Genomic DNA, 17,111 nt, shown 5'->3' with positions numbered 1-17,111 from the left:
TAAATAAATATGGTAAATGCTTACAATAATTTGATTAGGATATAGGAAAGGTCTCATCCTTATAAGAAAATATGTAACATCACTGACAATTTGTGAATAATTTTTGCACAAACAACTTGAACAGATATTTTTACATAGACTACCTCATCTATTCTTTTGGTCTATTTATGAGAATTTTCAAGATGTGCTGCCTACTCATTCTAATCAAGCCCCATTGCTGAGTTGTCTTCTTTTTTGAAGATGAGAAAACTGAGACTCAGAACATTTTAGTGCTCTGTCCTAGGTGGCAAGTCAGAGCCCAGAGACGGAGACCTACATTGTTATTTCTCCTGATGCTATTCCAATCTAATTACTCAAGAGCATCAAGTAGGAAGCATTAAACTTCTTGCCTTTCCACATCAAAACTTATCTTTTTTTTTGTTTTGTGGTTTCCGAAAAAGTGCTACTACTTCCCCTATCAATATTTGCCACTCTATATGACCTTTTTTCTTTATTCCAATTCCCTTTCTTTCCATAGGGTTTTTCTAATCACTTCTTAGATTTTAAAAATGACTTTACCCATTAGCTGCTTTCATGTAGCCTTAAAACATATTCCAATCTGATTGACCTGAATTTCAATATGTGTTGAGTCAAAGTCTTCAAAAACCATTAAAATTATTTTCATAAGGATGCTTCATGATCCTTAATCAGGCTTCATCCCTTGAAAATCTGATTTCAGCTCTCCTTATCTACTGACACTGTCCCAAATACAGTGCTCATTGACCAGCTAATGTACCCTTATTGCTACTTATCTCATTTGATCTGTCTCAAAACTGAAATTGTTGACCTCCCTCTAAGTCTTAAAATTCTTACAACACTTGATTAAAATGACATTCTCTCTGTCCTGGTTATCTTATTCTTCTAAATAGATCCCCCCATTTTTTGGTGTTCTTTTTTTATATGCCCCCTAAATGCCTGTGTTTTCCATGAGTCTCTCATTTCCCTCCCTTCCTTTTTCTCTTTAATGTTTGAAAACATCAAAATAAATACATATCATACAAAGATACATTGACACCCTCTCCTTAACTTTCCGTATATATGCATACAAATACATAATCTATTGTGATAAAAAATGTATCAGCTTATTTCAAAATATTGCTGATTGATAGTGACACAGTTGCTTTGAGTATTATCAGTAACACTATTATTATGATCACTTTATTTTAAAAATTATTTTTGATTAACGTATTGTATATATTAATGTGGTTCAGTGTAATATTTCAACACATATCTTCATTATATACTGATCAAATCCAATCTTCCTTTGTCCTTCCTCCCTTTCACCCCATACCCTTCCTACCCTCTAGTAATCAGTATTCTACAGTTGTTTTTTTCTAGTTTTCTAAAAAATACTGAGTTGTTTTTATGGGGATTTCATTGAGTATGTAAATTACTGTGTGTAGTGTAGACATCTTAATATTATTCTAATACATGAACATGGCAGGACTTTCCATTTTTTGTGTCTTTTTCATTTTCTTTTATCAGTGTTTTGTAATTTTCATTGTAGAGGTACTTCACTTCCTTGGTTAAATTTATTAATAGGTTTTTATTTAATTTGTAGCTCCCATGAATGGGATTGCTTTCATGATTTCCTTCTCAGCAAATTTACTAGTGTTGTATAAGAATGCTAATGGTTTTGTACTGATTTTGTATTCTGTAACTTTACTGAAATTATTTTTCATTTCTAATAGTCTCAAATTTTAAAGTGTGCTTCATTTTCACAGTACTAAAAGACATTCATTTAGGATATAAAGCCATTTAATTGCTAATTTCTACCTACATTTCCAGTTATATTTCTGCCAAATTCCTTGTACTTTTTAGTGCCTTGTCTCCACATCTTGTTATTTCTCAACCTGAAATGCTTTTTTAAAAATAGAAATTATGTTGCCTTACATATTCAGTCAGTACATTAGTTAGGAATCCTATGTACACAAAAACAATTGAAATAACTAAAGCCAAAAAATTGGTTAAGAAAATTTTTCCAGGGCTGGGGATGTGGCTCAAGCTCGCCTGGCATGCGTGCGGCCCGGGTTCGATCCTCAGCACCACATACCAACAAAGATGTTGTGTCCGCCAAATACTAAAAAATAAATATTAAAAATTCTCTCTCTCTCCTCTCTCACTCTCCCTTAAAAAAAAGAAAAAGAAAATTTTTCCATAAGCATATACCATGTCTCAAGGAAGTTGTGGGCAACAGAAAAGCTTTTACTCAGAAAGACTCTAGAGCTCATGTGTTGGTCATTGGTAACAACCATTCATCCTTATCTTTAATGGTTTTGTGCACTTAAAAAAGGCTCAAGTGGATGTTCTCCCTTGGGGTATCTACTATATTTATACCATATACCCCAAGGGGGTATCTAACTATAAACTATAGTTATCTAACTATATATAACTATAACTATAGTTACTTGTTAGCTGATAGTATAGTTACTTGGTAGTAGAAGAACCTGGAAACTCAACTGGGTTGGACACCAAAGTGACTCACTCACATGGCTAGCAGTTGCCTGCTGTCAGATCACTTGATATTATTTACTGAAGTATTTACCTATGGCCTCTTCATGTGGCTTGGACTTCTCGGAACATACTATTTTAAATGGATTCTAAGAGACAGCACCCTAAAAGTGAGGGTTCCAAAAAGACAGAAGTAGGAGCCATCAGGTCAGATAAGGACTTTTGATGTAACTGATGGAGAATCGCTTCCACTATAACTGTATTCTATTGTCCCAGGAAGTCCAAACACCAATTCAGATTTAAAGAAGTAAAGAAATAAACCCACTTAACAGGGGAGTGGTGAGAGTAGCCTGTGTTGTGAGTACTGCAGTTACAGTCATCTTTGGGAAATAAATTCCAGTTCAAACTTTCTGTTAGTAGATTTTGCATTTTTTAAATCAGCACCATAAGCTAGAATTTCATAAGCACAATTTCAAAATACAGCTTTAAATATCCACAGAATTTGGCCAGACTTTTTACTGTTGGTTCTAAATATTTTAGAAGAAATCTAATGGATATATCTCTACACATGCATTTTCCATGTTCTAATTATTCATGAGGTTGATGGTGGCCAGAATTATGTGACACAGACATGGTTGTTATGTTCCATATTTTTGAAGGGTTTGAGCATTTCATAGATGAACCGATGTGATTCTGCAATCTGTATTTGGGGTAAAAATAGGAGTTCATAACCCACTTGATTCTAATGTATGAAATATGATTTGTCAAGAGCTTTGTAATGTTGTGAACATCCAATAAATAAAAAAAAAAGTTCCTATAGCATCTGCTACTCCCTGCAATGTTTACTAATCAGTCACATTTCTACTTTACCACTTTCCCTGTGGCAACATTTAACCCCCCTGTATAAGTTTCACTCCATCTACATACTCCCACTAAATTTTGTAGATTATTCAGCATTTCTTGTTCTGAAAATATCATTGGATATCCAGATCAATTCCTATCCCCCAGATTATATGGGTTCTGAAGAATAAGAACATATCACTATTTCCACACATGATAGTTACTTAACCAATGAAAATATATATATATATATATATATATATATATATATATATATATATATATATTAAAATATACATTTACCTTAGCCTATAATTTAAAGGCAGAATTTTTATTACTTAACTAATTCATAATTGATTTAACTTTGTGATTTTAGGATCATTATGCTACCGAATTATATTAAGATATGTCTGGAATTTGTAACCATACATCTGAAGGAACTCATACAACACTGAGCCCATTTTCTTATTATAATTTTCATTACTCAATTGAAGGCTATAGCTCTTTGTAGTAATTGCTAAGCAAAATCAATAATATTTTCTAATAATACATACAAGAATTGACTTCAATTGTTAAAAATTATTGTATACTAATATACAGTACACAAATTGTTTTGCATGGTAATTTTATGGGCACTGTGGTACATATTAAGATTATTCTTCTCTCATGTATGATGATCTGGCAATGAATTTTAAATTAAAACAACTTGACTACTAGCTGATTTTTGCTGGAGCTGACAGAAAGAAATGAATGAATTTATTGTTTTGTTTTCTGCACACTGCAGGATTTGATAAATACCTATAACTGGGTTAAAAATTCATAAGTCAACTGAAGATATATTTTTGAGTGGAAATTTTAATGTCCTTATTGAGTATAGAAAATATGGAAATAAAATTTACAGTTACTCAGAGTTTATAAATGAATATCTGTAGGAAGCTATTAAGTGTCTATCAGACAAAGAGAAATGACAGTTGAGACATTTTACTTCTCTTTTCTAGATCTATAGTTTCCCTGAAATTTAAATGAAATATGGCAAAGAATGATCGAAGATCACTATTAAGGAACATTATCCATAAGCAAATGTCTCATCATATATTATCCCTGTAAAACAGCTTATTTATAAATATTAACAACTTGTTATTGGTCATTTGGGGTTGTAACTTCAAAGATAAAACAGTATCACTTCTACATATTAGATATAAATGAAAATTCTCTGGTTGCAAATGATGTCTGACATAGCTGGTTGTTATCATCTAGTCAAAATGATCATTTAGTTTTCAGTATTATCCCAATAGGGAAGTAGTAAATGATTGAGTTTTTGATAATTTATGATAGGCAAGAAAGTGGTTACTATCATTTTAAAGGAGACTACATTTTAGTAATGGTTTAGGAGAGTTTTAAAATTCTATCTTCATGGAAAGTGGATTGTCCTTTGTAGTAACATTCAGATGATTCTAATAATGCTGTTCTCCCAACAGAAAATCCAGTCAGAATTGACAAGTCATGAGATCAGTTTAGAAGAAATGAAGAAACATAACCAAGGAAAGGAGGCTACCCAAAGAGTTCTATCCCAAATTGATGTTGCACAGGTATATTTTATTGCATAAACTAAGGATCTTGTTTCATCTACACATTAAACTTCTAGTGTATATTAGACGTGTTGATTTTTGCAACAGTGATATTGAAAGCATTATTCAAAAACTAGACTATAATGCCTCTCTGTGTGGGCTTTCTTGATTTGGTGCCTTTTAAAGATAAAATATTAACAGATTATTTTTTACTTCATATCAGACTAAGGAAAAACACTGTATTTTCTCAAATATGTGTATTCTTTTTGTTTGATAATTAGAAAAAATATTTACTTTTCATTTCTGGAAAGAAAATGCATTAATAAAAATATGACTGATTGTTTTATGGAAGGCAAAATAAAATTGGTGCCTCCTTACATTGTTTTTACAGAAAAAATTGCAGGATGTCTCCATGAAGTTTCGATTATTCCAGAAACCAGCCAATTTTGAACAGCGTCTAGAAGAAAGTAAAATGATTTTAGATGAAGTGAAGATGCACTTGCCTGAACTGGAAACAAAGAGTGTTGAACAGGAAATAGTACAGTCACAGTTAAATCATTGTGTGGTATGTATACCTGGTGGCAAGTAACCAGCTATCCCTTGAATTTCCTTATTATGAAAATTGCTTTTAGTTAACTGCAATAAATAAACTAATTAGGTTTAAGGTTAAGAACAAAAATTGGCCATGTATTAAGAGACAGTAACTCTTACTGTAATTGGAACCACTTAAATGCCATTCTTTAAGTGTCTTTTTTGAATATAAATTTCTTTTAAGGACTATGAAGAATGCAGAAGAGGTCTTTATATGATTCTTATGGCACTTTCTACATATATTTAAATGAAAATCAAGAAAGGAAGCATATTGATCTATGTGGAACAACTATATCACTAGTTTCAATATAAATAACGATTTCAGAAACAAAGGGGGCCATGTAAGCTAAGTAATGTACACAAGTCATCTCTATTCTTGAGGCTAAGGATACAAAGACAAACAACTGTGAAGGGCATAGCAAGATTATATCCCAAGTACTCTTACTCCAAATTGTGTTTTAATTTGACTTTGGAATATGTTCTATTCTTTCTGTTATTAGAAATTCACCAAGTCAGGTGATCCCTTTGACAACATAAACTGGAGTGTGAGGGTGTCTGGGAAAACAATATAAGTATTATTATAACTGTATATTCAGAGTAATCATGGTTTAAATTCACTTAAAATGAACCACTGAATATTATTAGCATTAAAAGTGGAAATGTTTATTTAGCATTTTGTTCTTTAAGTATTATATATATGTGACCTTTCATCTAAGATAAATGAGTAAGATATTTTTCAATATAAAGAATAAGACATTTGGAAATATCTCTGATTCCAAAAGTCATATAATAGATTGCCATATAGCAAGGAATGATCTCAATGTTTCCAGATGCCTATATATTTTTTGACATCTTCTAAGACAGAAGGAAGATGAAGTAAAAGTAATCTGGAAAGCCCAAACATAAGTCATAATTATTGATAAAGGAATATTACCATCAGATATCAAACAGGGAATTAAGATGGAAATAGACTATGCCCATAGCCTTAATTAATCAGATAAGTTTTCAGCCTTTACAAAGTGCTTCTTTTGCACATTGATTTTAAACTGAAAAGTGAAAACAAAACCAGTTTTATTCTGAGACTATTATCTACTAGCAAGTTTATTTCTTAGTAGTAATAAGTAATTTGTGTTTAGTGCTGAACAAATTATATTATAAAACATTATATATAGTGTATATATAGTGTACATATACATGAACTTATACTACAAACACATATTTTTCCAGGAGAAATGAAAGATTAATTTATTTAATATTAAATTTAATGGTTAATTAAAAATAATTTGAGCTGGGCACAGTGGCATACATTCATAATCTCAGCGGCTCAGGAGGCTGAGGCAGGAGGAACATGATTTCAAAGCCAGCCTCAGCAACTTAGCAAGTTCCTAAGCAACTCAGTGAGACCCTGTCTCTAAATTATATATATATATATATATATAGGCTGTGGATGTGGCTCAGTGGTTAAGTGCCTCAGTACCAAAAAGAAAAAAAAAATAGAATTAATATATTTAAATTTAGTTCCCATTCTTATATATGACAATATATTTTGAAACTATCATCTGAAAATTTTACCCTAAGCACCACGAGGACAACAGTGAAAATATTGATTTGTTCACTGCAGATTCCCTTGTGACTCAAATACTCTATGGTACATGATAGACACTAGTAAATATCCAGTGATTGAGTGAATTGATTCATCCAAACTCATGGCTAGGATTATTTAACTCTTAACAAACAGAAATCTTGTAATATTTAGAATGACCTTTATGAGCTTGGACTAAAGAACTAAATATGTATGATGCACTCCTACTATAATAAGAAAAGCTGCAAATTATGCATGATTTTATATAATATATATAATATATATATAATCACAAATAGAAACATTAAATTAAAAGAAATGCAAACATTAGATACAACAGCTGCAAATACTACTCCATTAAAAATGGAAACCAAACAGCCTTAAGGTGAAACCCTGTATTTTTTAATATTATGAGTTGATTTTACATTGTTTCTTATGTTTCATTTTATATTTTAACTTAGAATTTGTATAAAAGTCTGAGTGAGGTGAAGTCTGAAGTGGAAATGGTGATAAAAACCGGACGTCAAATTGTACAGAAGAAGCAGACGGAAAACCCCAAAGAGCTTGATGAAAGAGTGACAGCTTTGAAATTGCATTATAATGAGCTGGGTGCGAAGGTGCGTGCATGTTGAGATCACAAACACTACTTTCCCACTTTCCTTATAAACTGCACAGAAATCCTTGTTGTCATTCTCTTTGTCTTTTTTTCTCACACAGGCATGTATTTTTTCATGTGTAATTTCTTTCTTTTTTTTCTAGTAATAGGGACTGAACCCAGGGGCAATCTACCACTGGCGTACATCCCCAGCCCTTTTCAAAATTTTTAATTTTGAGACAGGGTCTCGATGTGTTGCTAAGGCTGGCCTCAAACTTGGGATCCTCTTGCACTAGCCTCCTGAGTTGCTGGAAATAGTCATGTGTCCCTGCACCCAGCTTATATGTAATTCTTAAGAAACAATAATTAATCAGTGAGGTTCACCTTGATACTATATTGAAAAGTATATGAACTCAGTGAGGTTTTTATAGGCCCATCAGTTAGTTATAAAAATGTTCCTTGTTTTAAATTTGCCTTGTTTCCCTTGTATATATCTATGTACGATGACTTGGAGACTGGTGAATATTATAAACTATCATGTATTTATAATTGTTCTAGTAGAGCTGATACTTTCCATGTAGATCATATTTAGTGTAATGGAATTGGCTCATGCCACAGAAATTATTTCCCCATGTGGCCATATCTTGTATAACCCACTCCACATAGCTAATGAGATAGTATGAATAGGCAGTTAAGTCCTTTATATCTTATATAAATATATAAGTCCTTTATATATTTATTGTAACTTTTATAGAGATTTATTGAATCTACAGATCACTTTGAGTAGTATGAACATTTTAGCTATGTCTTTATGAACATAGGATATATTTCAATTTATTTGTGTTTCTTCAATTTCTAGTCTTAGAACTGGAGATATAGCTCAGTGATAGAGTCCTTGCCTAATGTGCACTGCCAAAAAAGTTGGGGGACAAAGAGGCAGAAATCTCTAGTCTCTAATTATAGATCAAATAACCTCTAATAATAATCCTAATGGTATAATTTATTAAATTAAGGAGACCTGTTATGTTTATACTCAACAGTTTATCATTCAATCAGGGTGCCTTACACTAAAATTGTGTCAATGAGTATCAATTTTATTTAGGGTTCTGGGGATCAAACTCAAAGTCACATAATGCTGTGTAAATATTCTGCCACTGGGCTACATCCCAAGCCCATTTTATTTTATTTTGAGACAGGGTCTAGCTAAGTTACAGAGGTTGGCCTCGACTCTGTGATCCTCCTGCCTTTTAGCCTCCCCAGGAGCTGATATTACAGGTTTGCACAACTGCATCTAGCTGAGTCTATTTATTTAAGAAAAAAATATTTTGTAAAAGGTTATTTTCTCAGTTTACTTTTTCAGATATAAATTGTTATGTGAGCTTTTCCTTGATATAAAATACTTACCCCCAAATTTTTGTCTTTGCAGCAGTAAATTTGACATAAAATGACATTGAGTGAATTGCTTAAAATTTAAAACCATAAAAGTAACATTATTAAACTACTAGTGCACTGAGTTTATTATTATTAAGAAATGAATGACTCCCATAATGATGTAAAGCTTTATTTATCCCTGAATATATATATTTGAGAGCTGATATTTAGTTTTAGCCATTTGACACTTAGTCATATCATTAAAGAAAAACAAAAGAAATACTGAGAAATTATGCTTTAATAGCATTGCAGAGTACAGCAAAAAAAAAGAACAGAGCAAGAATTTATGTTTTAAGTAAATAGTAATTTAGAAACATTAATGATTAAGGGATCATGTGTAAATACTATCTCATAAAAAGACTATAAGTATGTATTCTTTGGCTGAGGAAAATAATTATTGTCTGCATGTTGACTTTCAAGACATCTTCAAAAACAGTGCTTTTACTTAATAAAAGGAAAGGCAATAAAGCATATTGTTTAAAAATGGGGAACTCTTCTAATTTAAACATCATCAGAATTCACATAGTTGTTGTATTTGTCTTGTATATCATATATATACATATATATATATATACATATATATATATATATACACAATATATATTATTGTAACTTTTATAGAGATTTATTGAATCTACAGATCACTTTGAGTGGTGATCTGTAGATTCAATAAATATACATGAATAACAATACTTATATCATCTCCCAAATATAATGTTACATTTTTGTAGTAGATAACTCATGCTGCCATAACAAAATAGAGTAGACTAGATGGCTTAAATACAGAAACTTATTTCTCTAAGTTCTGAAGGCTGGGAGTCCAAGATCAAGGTGCCATCACAGTCAGTTCCAGATGAGGACTTTTAGTGGCTTGCAGATGGCAACCTTTTCACTGTGTCTTCACTTTGCAGAAAGACAGAAATCATTGTCTCCTTCTTATAATACCACCATCCTCTCAGATTAGAACCCCATATTTATGTTCTTATTTATCTGAATTATTTTCCAAAGACCAGATGTAGTGACTCAATTTAGTCATACAGGGGTTAGAATTTTAAAATATGAATTTGGATTGGCGGCTCAGGAGGCTGAAGCAAGAGGATCACAAGCTCAAAGCCAGCCTGAGCAAAACCTAGGAACTAAGCAACTCAGTAAGACCCTGTCTCTAAATAAAAAACAAAATAGGGCTGGGGATGTGGCTCAGTGTTCTAGTGCCCCTGAGTTCTATCCCCAGCACCCCAAAATAAATAATTTAATAAAATAATAAAAATAAAAATAAATAAAATATGAATTTATGGTTACACAATTAAGTCCATAGCATATTTATTACAATAAACAATTATGTTATTTTTGCACATGGTCTAACCCACAGGCATCCAGAAAAGTCTATGGGGGGAGTAACTATGATAATGAGATTAAAATCATATGCTAAATATTTAAAGGCAAAATAAAAATAACAACTTATTGTTTAATCAATAAAATAGTTTCTATGTCTAATTAATTTTATTGAGAAATATTAAACCTAACACTTGTTGTAGTAATAACCATAATCCATTTTCTAAGTCTCTCTATGCTTTGATTGTTATGAAAATATACATGAGTAACAATACTTATATTGTCCCCCAAATATAATTGTAAGTATTCATAAAACAATGACTGCTGAAACATTTTACTGCAGGTGGCACTCTTTTAAATGTATCTATTCTCCACATGCATAAAAAAGTATAAAACTCAATTTTCCTTAAGGTGGCAGTGTCTCCTGATTTTTCAAAACCTATTTAGCTAGACAAAAACAAAATAAAATAAATAGAAATCAATAATGCATTAGCTCTGGGAAGATAGAATTTCTTTGAAATATTGAATCTAGAATCCTTTTCTACCAATAGTATATAGAAAAATAATAACTATGCATATAAACAGACCATAAGGTATGATTTTTCCTCCCCCACACAAATAAAATCCTTGCAGTCAAAAGGGCAGATATTATTACTTCCCCTAAAGGAAAAATAGAAGGGAAAAATCAGTTTAAAAAATGAATTTGCAACCTCAACAACTAAGTATTTTTTTTAAATGCATACATACCTCTTGTAAAGGAACTAATAAACTTGGTTGAATATTTTGAATTTGTATTTGAGTTTCAGATGTTTATTTTAATTTTAGCATTTTCAGTTCTTTATGTATATCTTTACCTTTGCTGTTTTTTTAATGCTTATAGATGCATTCTCTTTTGGTTGTATGCATGTATACAATTTGTGTGTGTGTGTGTGTGTGTGTGTGTGTGTGTGTGTGTGTGTACTAGTGCTACTTATTACATCTAGGGCATGTTGTTCAACTGGGCAATTGTAGTGGTGGTGGTGTTACTGTTTTAACCAATTTCCTTATGGGTGAGATTAATTTGAAATCTACTTTTCAGATCACTTAGTAACAAAGCCAAATCTTTTCAAGATTTTCTTTACCAGTAAAGTAATAAATTTAATATGGCATAAACTTTTGCCATGAACTTTCAGGTACCAGTTTCTTTGAGCCATCCCAGAATGGAAATAAAGAAGTAATTTAAGTGTTACAATATGTCAATCTATTTCAAACTGTTGCCTATTTTGACCCTCAGCATAACCCTATCTGCCAAACAGAACAATTCCATTTGATGGATGTGAAAATAGGAAGATGAGGTATCTTGCCTCAAATCACAGGCAGGTTAAAACTACACTGGGCATCATAGAGTCTAACATGCATATGCTTTATTTTACTGCCTCTACTGAGTCAAATATTATAAATCTAATGCTCAGTTTCCCAGCCTCCATGACAGAATGTTTTTTTTTTTCCTATAGTTAAAACACATAACAATCAAAACAGAAACTTTAATTTCTTTACTGGTTATCATTCCTGACTTGCAATTAATACTTTTTTGGGTTTTCATTCATTGCTTTATTTAACTTGTACAATATACTTAGTGTGAGATGTTTCTTCATTCAAGGAAATATATGGAGTGTAACACAATAATATAAAGAGTCATGAGTGGCGGGAACTTGTCTTTGAGTATTTGCAATTTATCTGGTTTTGCTAATGAGTTCACTACTGTTTAGGAAAAGACCCTGGGATTCTTATTAAATTGACCAACAAATTAAAAAATATAGGAACATTCTGGGGAAGGTGGTAGAGAAATACAAGTTAATTCATTCTCTATGTGAGAATGTGAAAGAATTTATTTTTAGGGGGTTTTGGGGTTTTTTAATAATATTTTTAGTTGTTGATAAACCTTTATTTTATTTATTTATATGTGGTACTGAGAATTGAACACAGTGCCTCACACATGCCAGACAAGTGCACTACTACTGAGCCACAACCCCAGCCTGGGTTTTGGTTTTAAATGCTGAATAGAAGAGCAGAGAAGATTAAGACATGATTTTCTCTATTGATGAGAGTGAAAATTTTGTTTCCTCATTCATTTTTCCCCCTATTTTGTGGTAATTACATTTAAGGAGGAAGAGACCTAACCTTGGTGGTGTTGTATACAAAAGCAATGCACTTTAAAATTGTATTGATGATGAAATTGAAAATATCACACAAATACATTTGCTTTTTGAAAGGAATATGATTTCTCCATTTTGATACCTTACTTGCAAGAACAGGCCTCATTTATATATAGAAGATTATAAACTTGCTTGCCTATCTCTTTGACAAATGACTCTAGGTTTTCTACAAGAAATGGGACATATTTCTTTTGACTTATATCATTCCATTTATTACAAATTTTGTCCATAAATTATTTTTATTCATATTAGAGACAAGCTTATATGGATTTTTTCCCTACTATGACAGCAGATATAAGATACTATATTTTGGACAAGAAATCTTATCTGCTCAAGGCTGTTTTTATTTACTATTAATGTGCAGAATACATTATTTTTTTCTAAAACACAATTTTAAGATATGGAAGGAAATTGTTAATTTAAAATGACAGAAATATGAAAGTTCCAATTAAGTAGCTGTAAGTAAACATGAGTTGGAAAGTAAACCATATTACATTTTATTATCTTTCATTTCAGGTAACAGAAAGAAAACAGCAGTTGGAGAAATGCTTGAAGTTGTCCCGTAAGATGCGGAAGGAAATGAATGTCTTGACAGAATGGCTGGCAGCTACAGATATGGAATTGACAAAGAGATCAGCAGTTGAAGGAATGCCTAGTAATTTGGATTCTGAAATTGCCTGGGGAAAGGTAAAACACATATCACTGCAGGTTATATTTAACATATGAAAACACATAGTAATATGATTTTATAAGGAAGTATTAATGTGAAACAGTAATAGAATTATAAATATTATCTTGCTTAATTTTTCCCTCTCCTTAAAGATTAAATAGTAGTTTTTGTATATTTCAAGACTATAATAAAGCCAGTCGTAAGTTTTAGCAAGAGTCTCCTCAAAGTTTATTTGGAATCAAGTTGGTTATAAATAAGTTCTTAAGATATATATATATATATATATATATATATATATATATATATATATATTGATATAGATATAGATCTTAAGAACGTTTTATATATATACACACACATATATATACACATATATATGTATATATACATATATGTATATATTTTATTGGTCAGCTAGTCAGTTCAGAAATGAGGCTTTATATTCTACTAGCATACCTAAGAACAGACTGCACAGGTGAACACTACAACCATGAAATGGAGAAGATCATAGTGACTGCGGACAATTGGACTGGACAGAACTTGAACAGCAAATTGACAAGGTCATAATAAAAAAAAAAATCTCTAGTGATTTGTATCATTTCCATCACCAAAGGCCATGGGGTGTCCTTTCATTATCACCTGATAAATTCTTACTGTTTCTCTGACAGCCAATCAGACATTTAAGGTAATGGCACTCATAGCTTAATTTTTTTTCCAGATGATTTGTTACTAGATTATTTGAAAGTGTGCTGATATAAAGGGAATTTGTGATATTAATAGCATATTTCCCATCTCAAACTTTGCCAAGGCATTAGAATAGTTTGTTAAAAAATTAAATATGTAATAGAATAACATCCATCTTGATTTTTTTAAATTAAAAGACATGGATGCATGCATTAACTAGGTTTTTAAAAAGATCTATGGTTTATTTTTAATTCAGTGTGTCTATTCAAATTATTCATAGTTGGAAAATTTTAAGTACATCATATAGCAACTTACAATCACAATGAAACCCAAACTGAAAACTGTTTTTATTTATGTAGGTTTAGAGGATAACTAGTGGTTAAAATTTTAACACATAAAAAATTTCAAATAAGTAGTAGTGAATAAAATTAATTTTCTTCCCATTGAAATTAGATTAAGTGCTAGAGATAAGATTTTGAGTTATGGTTATTAATTCAGGAGCATGTATTATGTGAAATTATTATAATAAGAATACAGAGTGCAGATTAATAATTACATTGGTCTTATTTTCACCTTATCATTTAAACATGTAACTCATTTCTATTTTATTTATTTTTTTGGTTATTTTCATTAAATAATTATATGCTTAGGTACAGCTTGGCTACTACAAGAAATAGACCAACAATGTAGTCACTCAAAGAAGATAGAGGTGTATTGTATCTCAGGTGAGGTCAGTAGTTCAGAGTAAAGTAAGTAGTTTTGCTATATGAAGTCATTCCAAAATTTAGGTCCTTTTCATTCCATCATTTTGCGCTCTTCTATGTATTTGTACTCACAGGGTGTGATGCTTGCTTACTAATGTCACACCTTAACTCCAGTGTACCACAGTAGAGATAGAGAAGTGGAAGACAAGCATTTCTCTCTTGTGACTACATTATAAAAGTTCCACACATATTTCTGCTCTTACCTCATTTTCCAAAACTTGTGTAACTCTTATATATCCCTCAGGGAGGGTGACAAAATATGGTCTCTAGCTGAGTGGTCATGTCTCCTTTCTAAATGATGTTGTATTTAAATAAATAAGAAGAAAATGCATTCTGGGACACAATTATTTTGGTCTGAGTGGTATCATACATGCCCTTTACATCAATAGTTACATAAAGGCAGAAAAAGGCTTTATGAGCTGTCTATTTAAAAGAAAGCACATGACCTACAAATGACAGTTCTCAGCATGAGTGCCCATAAAACATCAAACACACAAGACCCAAAATATCCATGACCCATCAAAATATGAAATATAGTAACACGTGCATGGAACAAGCAATAGTAAATTTTAGGGATTCATGAAAATCATCTAAACTTTATTTTCAGAAATCTGCTTCTTGCCACATGGATAATATCTTACATTGCTCCTTTCAAATTAAGCAGGAATATTAGATTGTTATGGCTGCTAAAACAGAATGCTATAGGCTAGTGGTTCACACAATAGAAATTTATTTTTTCACAGTTCTGGAGATGGAAGTCCAAGATCAAGGTATAAGGAGGATTCCTTTATTCTGAAGCCTGTCTTCCTTAGCTTATAGATGCCCATCTTGGTCTTCACATACTCTTTTTTTCCATACATGTCTGTGTCCCGAATTTCTCTTATAGGGACAATAATTTTACTGGTTTAGACATCATCTTGATTTCTTGTAATACACTTATACCTTTAAATGCCATTTTCCAAATATTTTAACATTCTGAGCTACTGCCAATCAGGACGTCATGAGTTTTGGAGGCTAGAATTCAGCACGTAAAATGGAGTAGCTCTATAAATATAAAGTTGAATGTGATTATAATATTGTATAAAGGAGGAGTGATTGGTAATAAGAGAATTGGAAAAAATCTGATTATAGTTTACAAACAGGTTAAGAGAAAATTTTAAAGTATGCCATAAATTAATTCTGTATATCAGAATCCCCAGGAAGTTGCTGACTAAATTACCTAAGAAGATAGTTTCATGGTAAAGTTCTAACTTTGCCATAAAATCATTAAAATAAAAAAGAATATTTTCTGCAAATATTTCTAGACTCTCTTTGTTACATAGAAAGCTTGAGTGGTATGAAGATGTGTCCAGTTAAGTTTATTCTTATTTCACGTGCTTTCTTGTTAGATGGGGAATTAGATTCAAGCTGCAATTCTCGCATATTTCAAAGGATAGATATCAGTTTCTTTAAAAAATTAAGCTAAGCAAGCATTTAAATTCAACATGTTAACTACATTTGCCAGTTATTCCAAGTACTTAATAACTGGAGAATATTTGAGTATGTATAGTTAACTTATTTTTAAACTGTTTTATTTATTTCTACTGAATTTCTATCAGTTCTGTTCATCCAAAATATATTCATTTACTCTACAAATATTTGAATGTATAGGTAAGTATTTTTTTTGCACACATGAAAATTTCAGTTACCACTATAGTGATTGTTTTACCCTAAGTTTATCTAAACAAACATTTCAATTGTATTGATTACAGCAAATGTTTTCAATTTTATTTTAAAGTATTTTAATTATAGTTATTGTATGTATGTGTGTGTGTGTGTGTGTGTGTGTGTGTATATATATATATATATATATATATATATATATACATATACATACATACATACATAATTTCAAAAAATATTTTGCAGGGCCTAAAGAGAGAAATTGTGGAACTGGACAAGCATAAAGAAATTAGAAAATGAGGGAAAATTACACTAGGAAGATAAAGAAATCTTTTCACACAAATATGTTCACAATATCTCATGGGTGGTGACATGGATAGGAAAAAAGACAGCCATGAATTTTGCTACAAGCTTCTCAGCAGACAAATCCAGGAACTAAACCTATTTATGAGACTCCAGGTGTCCAAGTTATCAAAACAATCATTAAAATAATTTTTACTAATAATATGATAGCTTTTTCTAGGACTTAGATTCAGAAGTAATAAAATGGATTATAAATGAGATAGTATCCTTATATTAGTGTTTATATTGCCATATTTTTCTATCAGCATGCATGCACAAAAAACAAAAAGAGTGCCAAAGTACCATTCAAGAAAATGATTTTGTGAGAAGACAAAATATTAGGGCACAAGCTTAGAATGCCCTGA

General features: G+C 31.2%; 1 protein-coding gene across 6 annotated transcripts in view; it reads left to right on the top strand.

The window, feature by feature from the left end:
* Window positions 1–17,111, top strand: part of DMD (dystrophin) — a gene marked incomplete at its 3' end in the record, with an annotated part of 2,539,585 nt that overhangs the window by 1,239,944 nt on the left and 1,282,530 nt on the right. For all 6 annotated transcript variants that reach the window (XM_081277777.1, XM_081277778.1, XM_081277780.1 and 3 more), the window contains 4 exons: window positions 4,809–4,919; window positions 5,290–5,463; window positions 7,533–7,688; window positions 13,141–13,311. In XM_081277777.1, the coding sequence (XP_081133903.1) occupies window positions 4,809–4,919; window positions 5,290–5,463; window positions 7,533–7,688; window positions 13,141–13,311 (612 nt within the window). The remainder of the gene's footprint in view (window positions 1–4,808; window positions 4,920–5,289; window positions 5,464–7,532; window positions 7,689–13,140; window positions 13,312–17,111) is intronic.

This window comes from Spermophilus citellus (assembly GCF_964194105.1).
Source record: "Spermophilus citellus genome assembly, chromosome: X".
Classification (NCBI taxonomy): domain Eukaryota; kingdom Metazoa; phylum Chordata; class Mammalia; order Rodentia; family Sciuridae; genus Spermophilus; species Spermophilus citellus.
The sequence above is the reverse complement of the archived record's forward strand: the minus strand, read 5'-3'. Positions and strand labels throughout refer to the sequence as shown.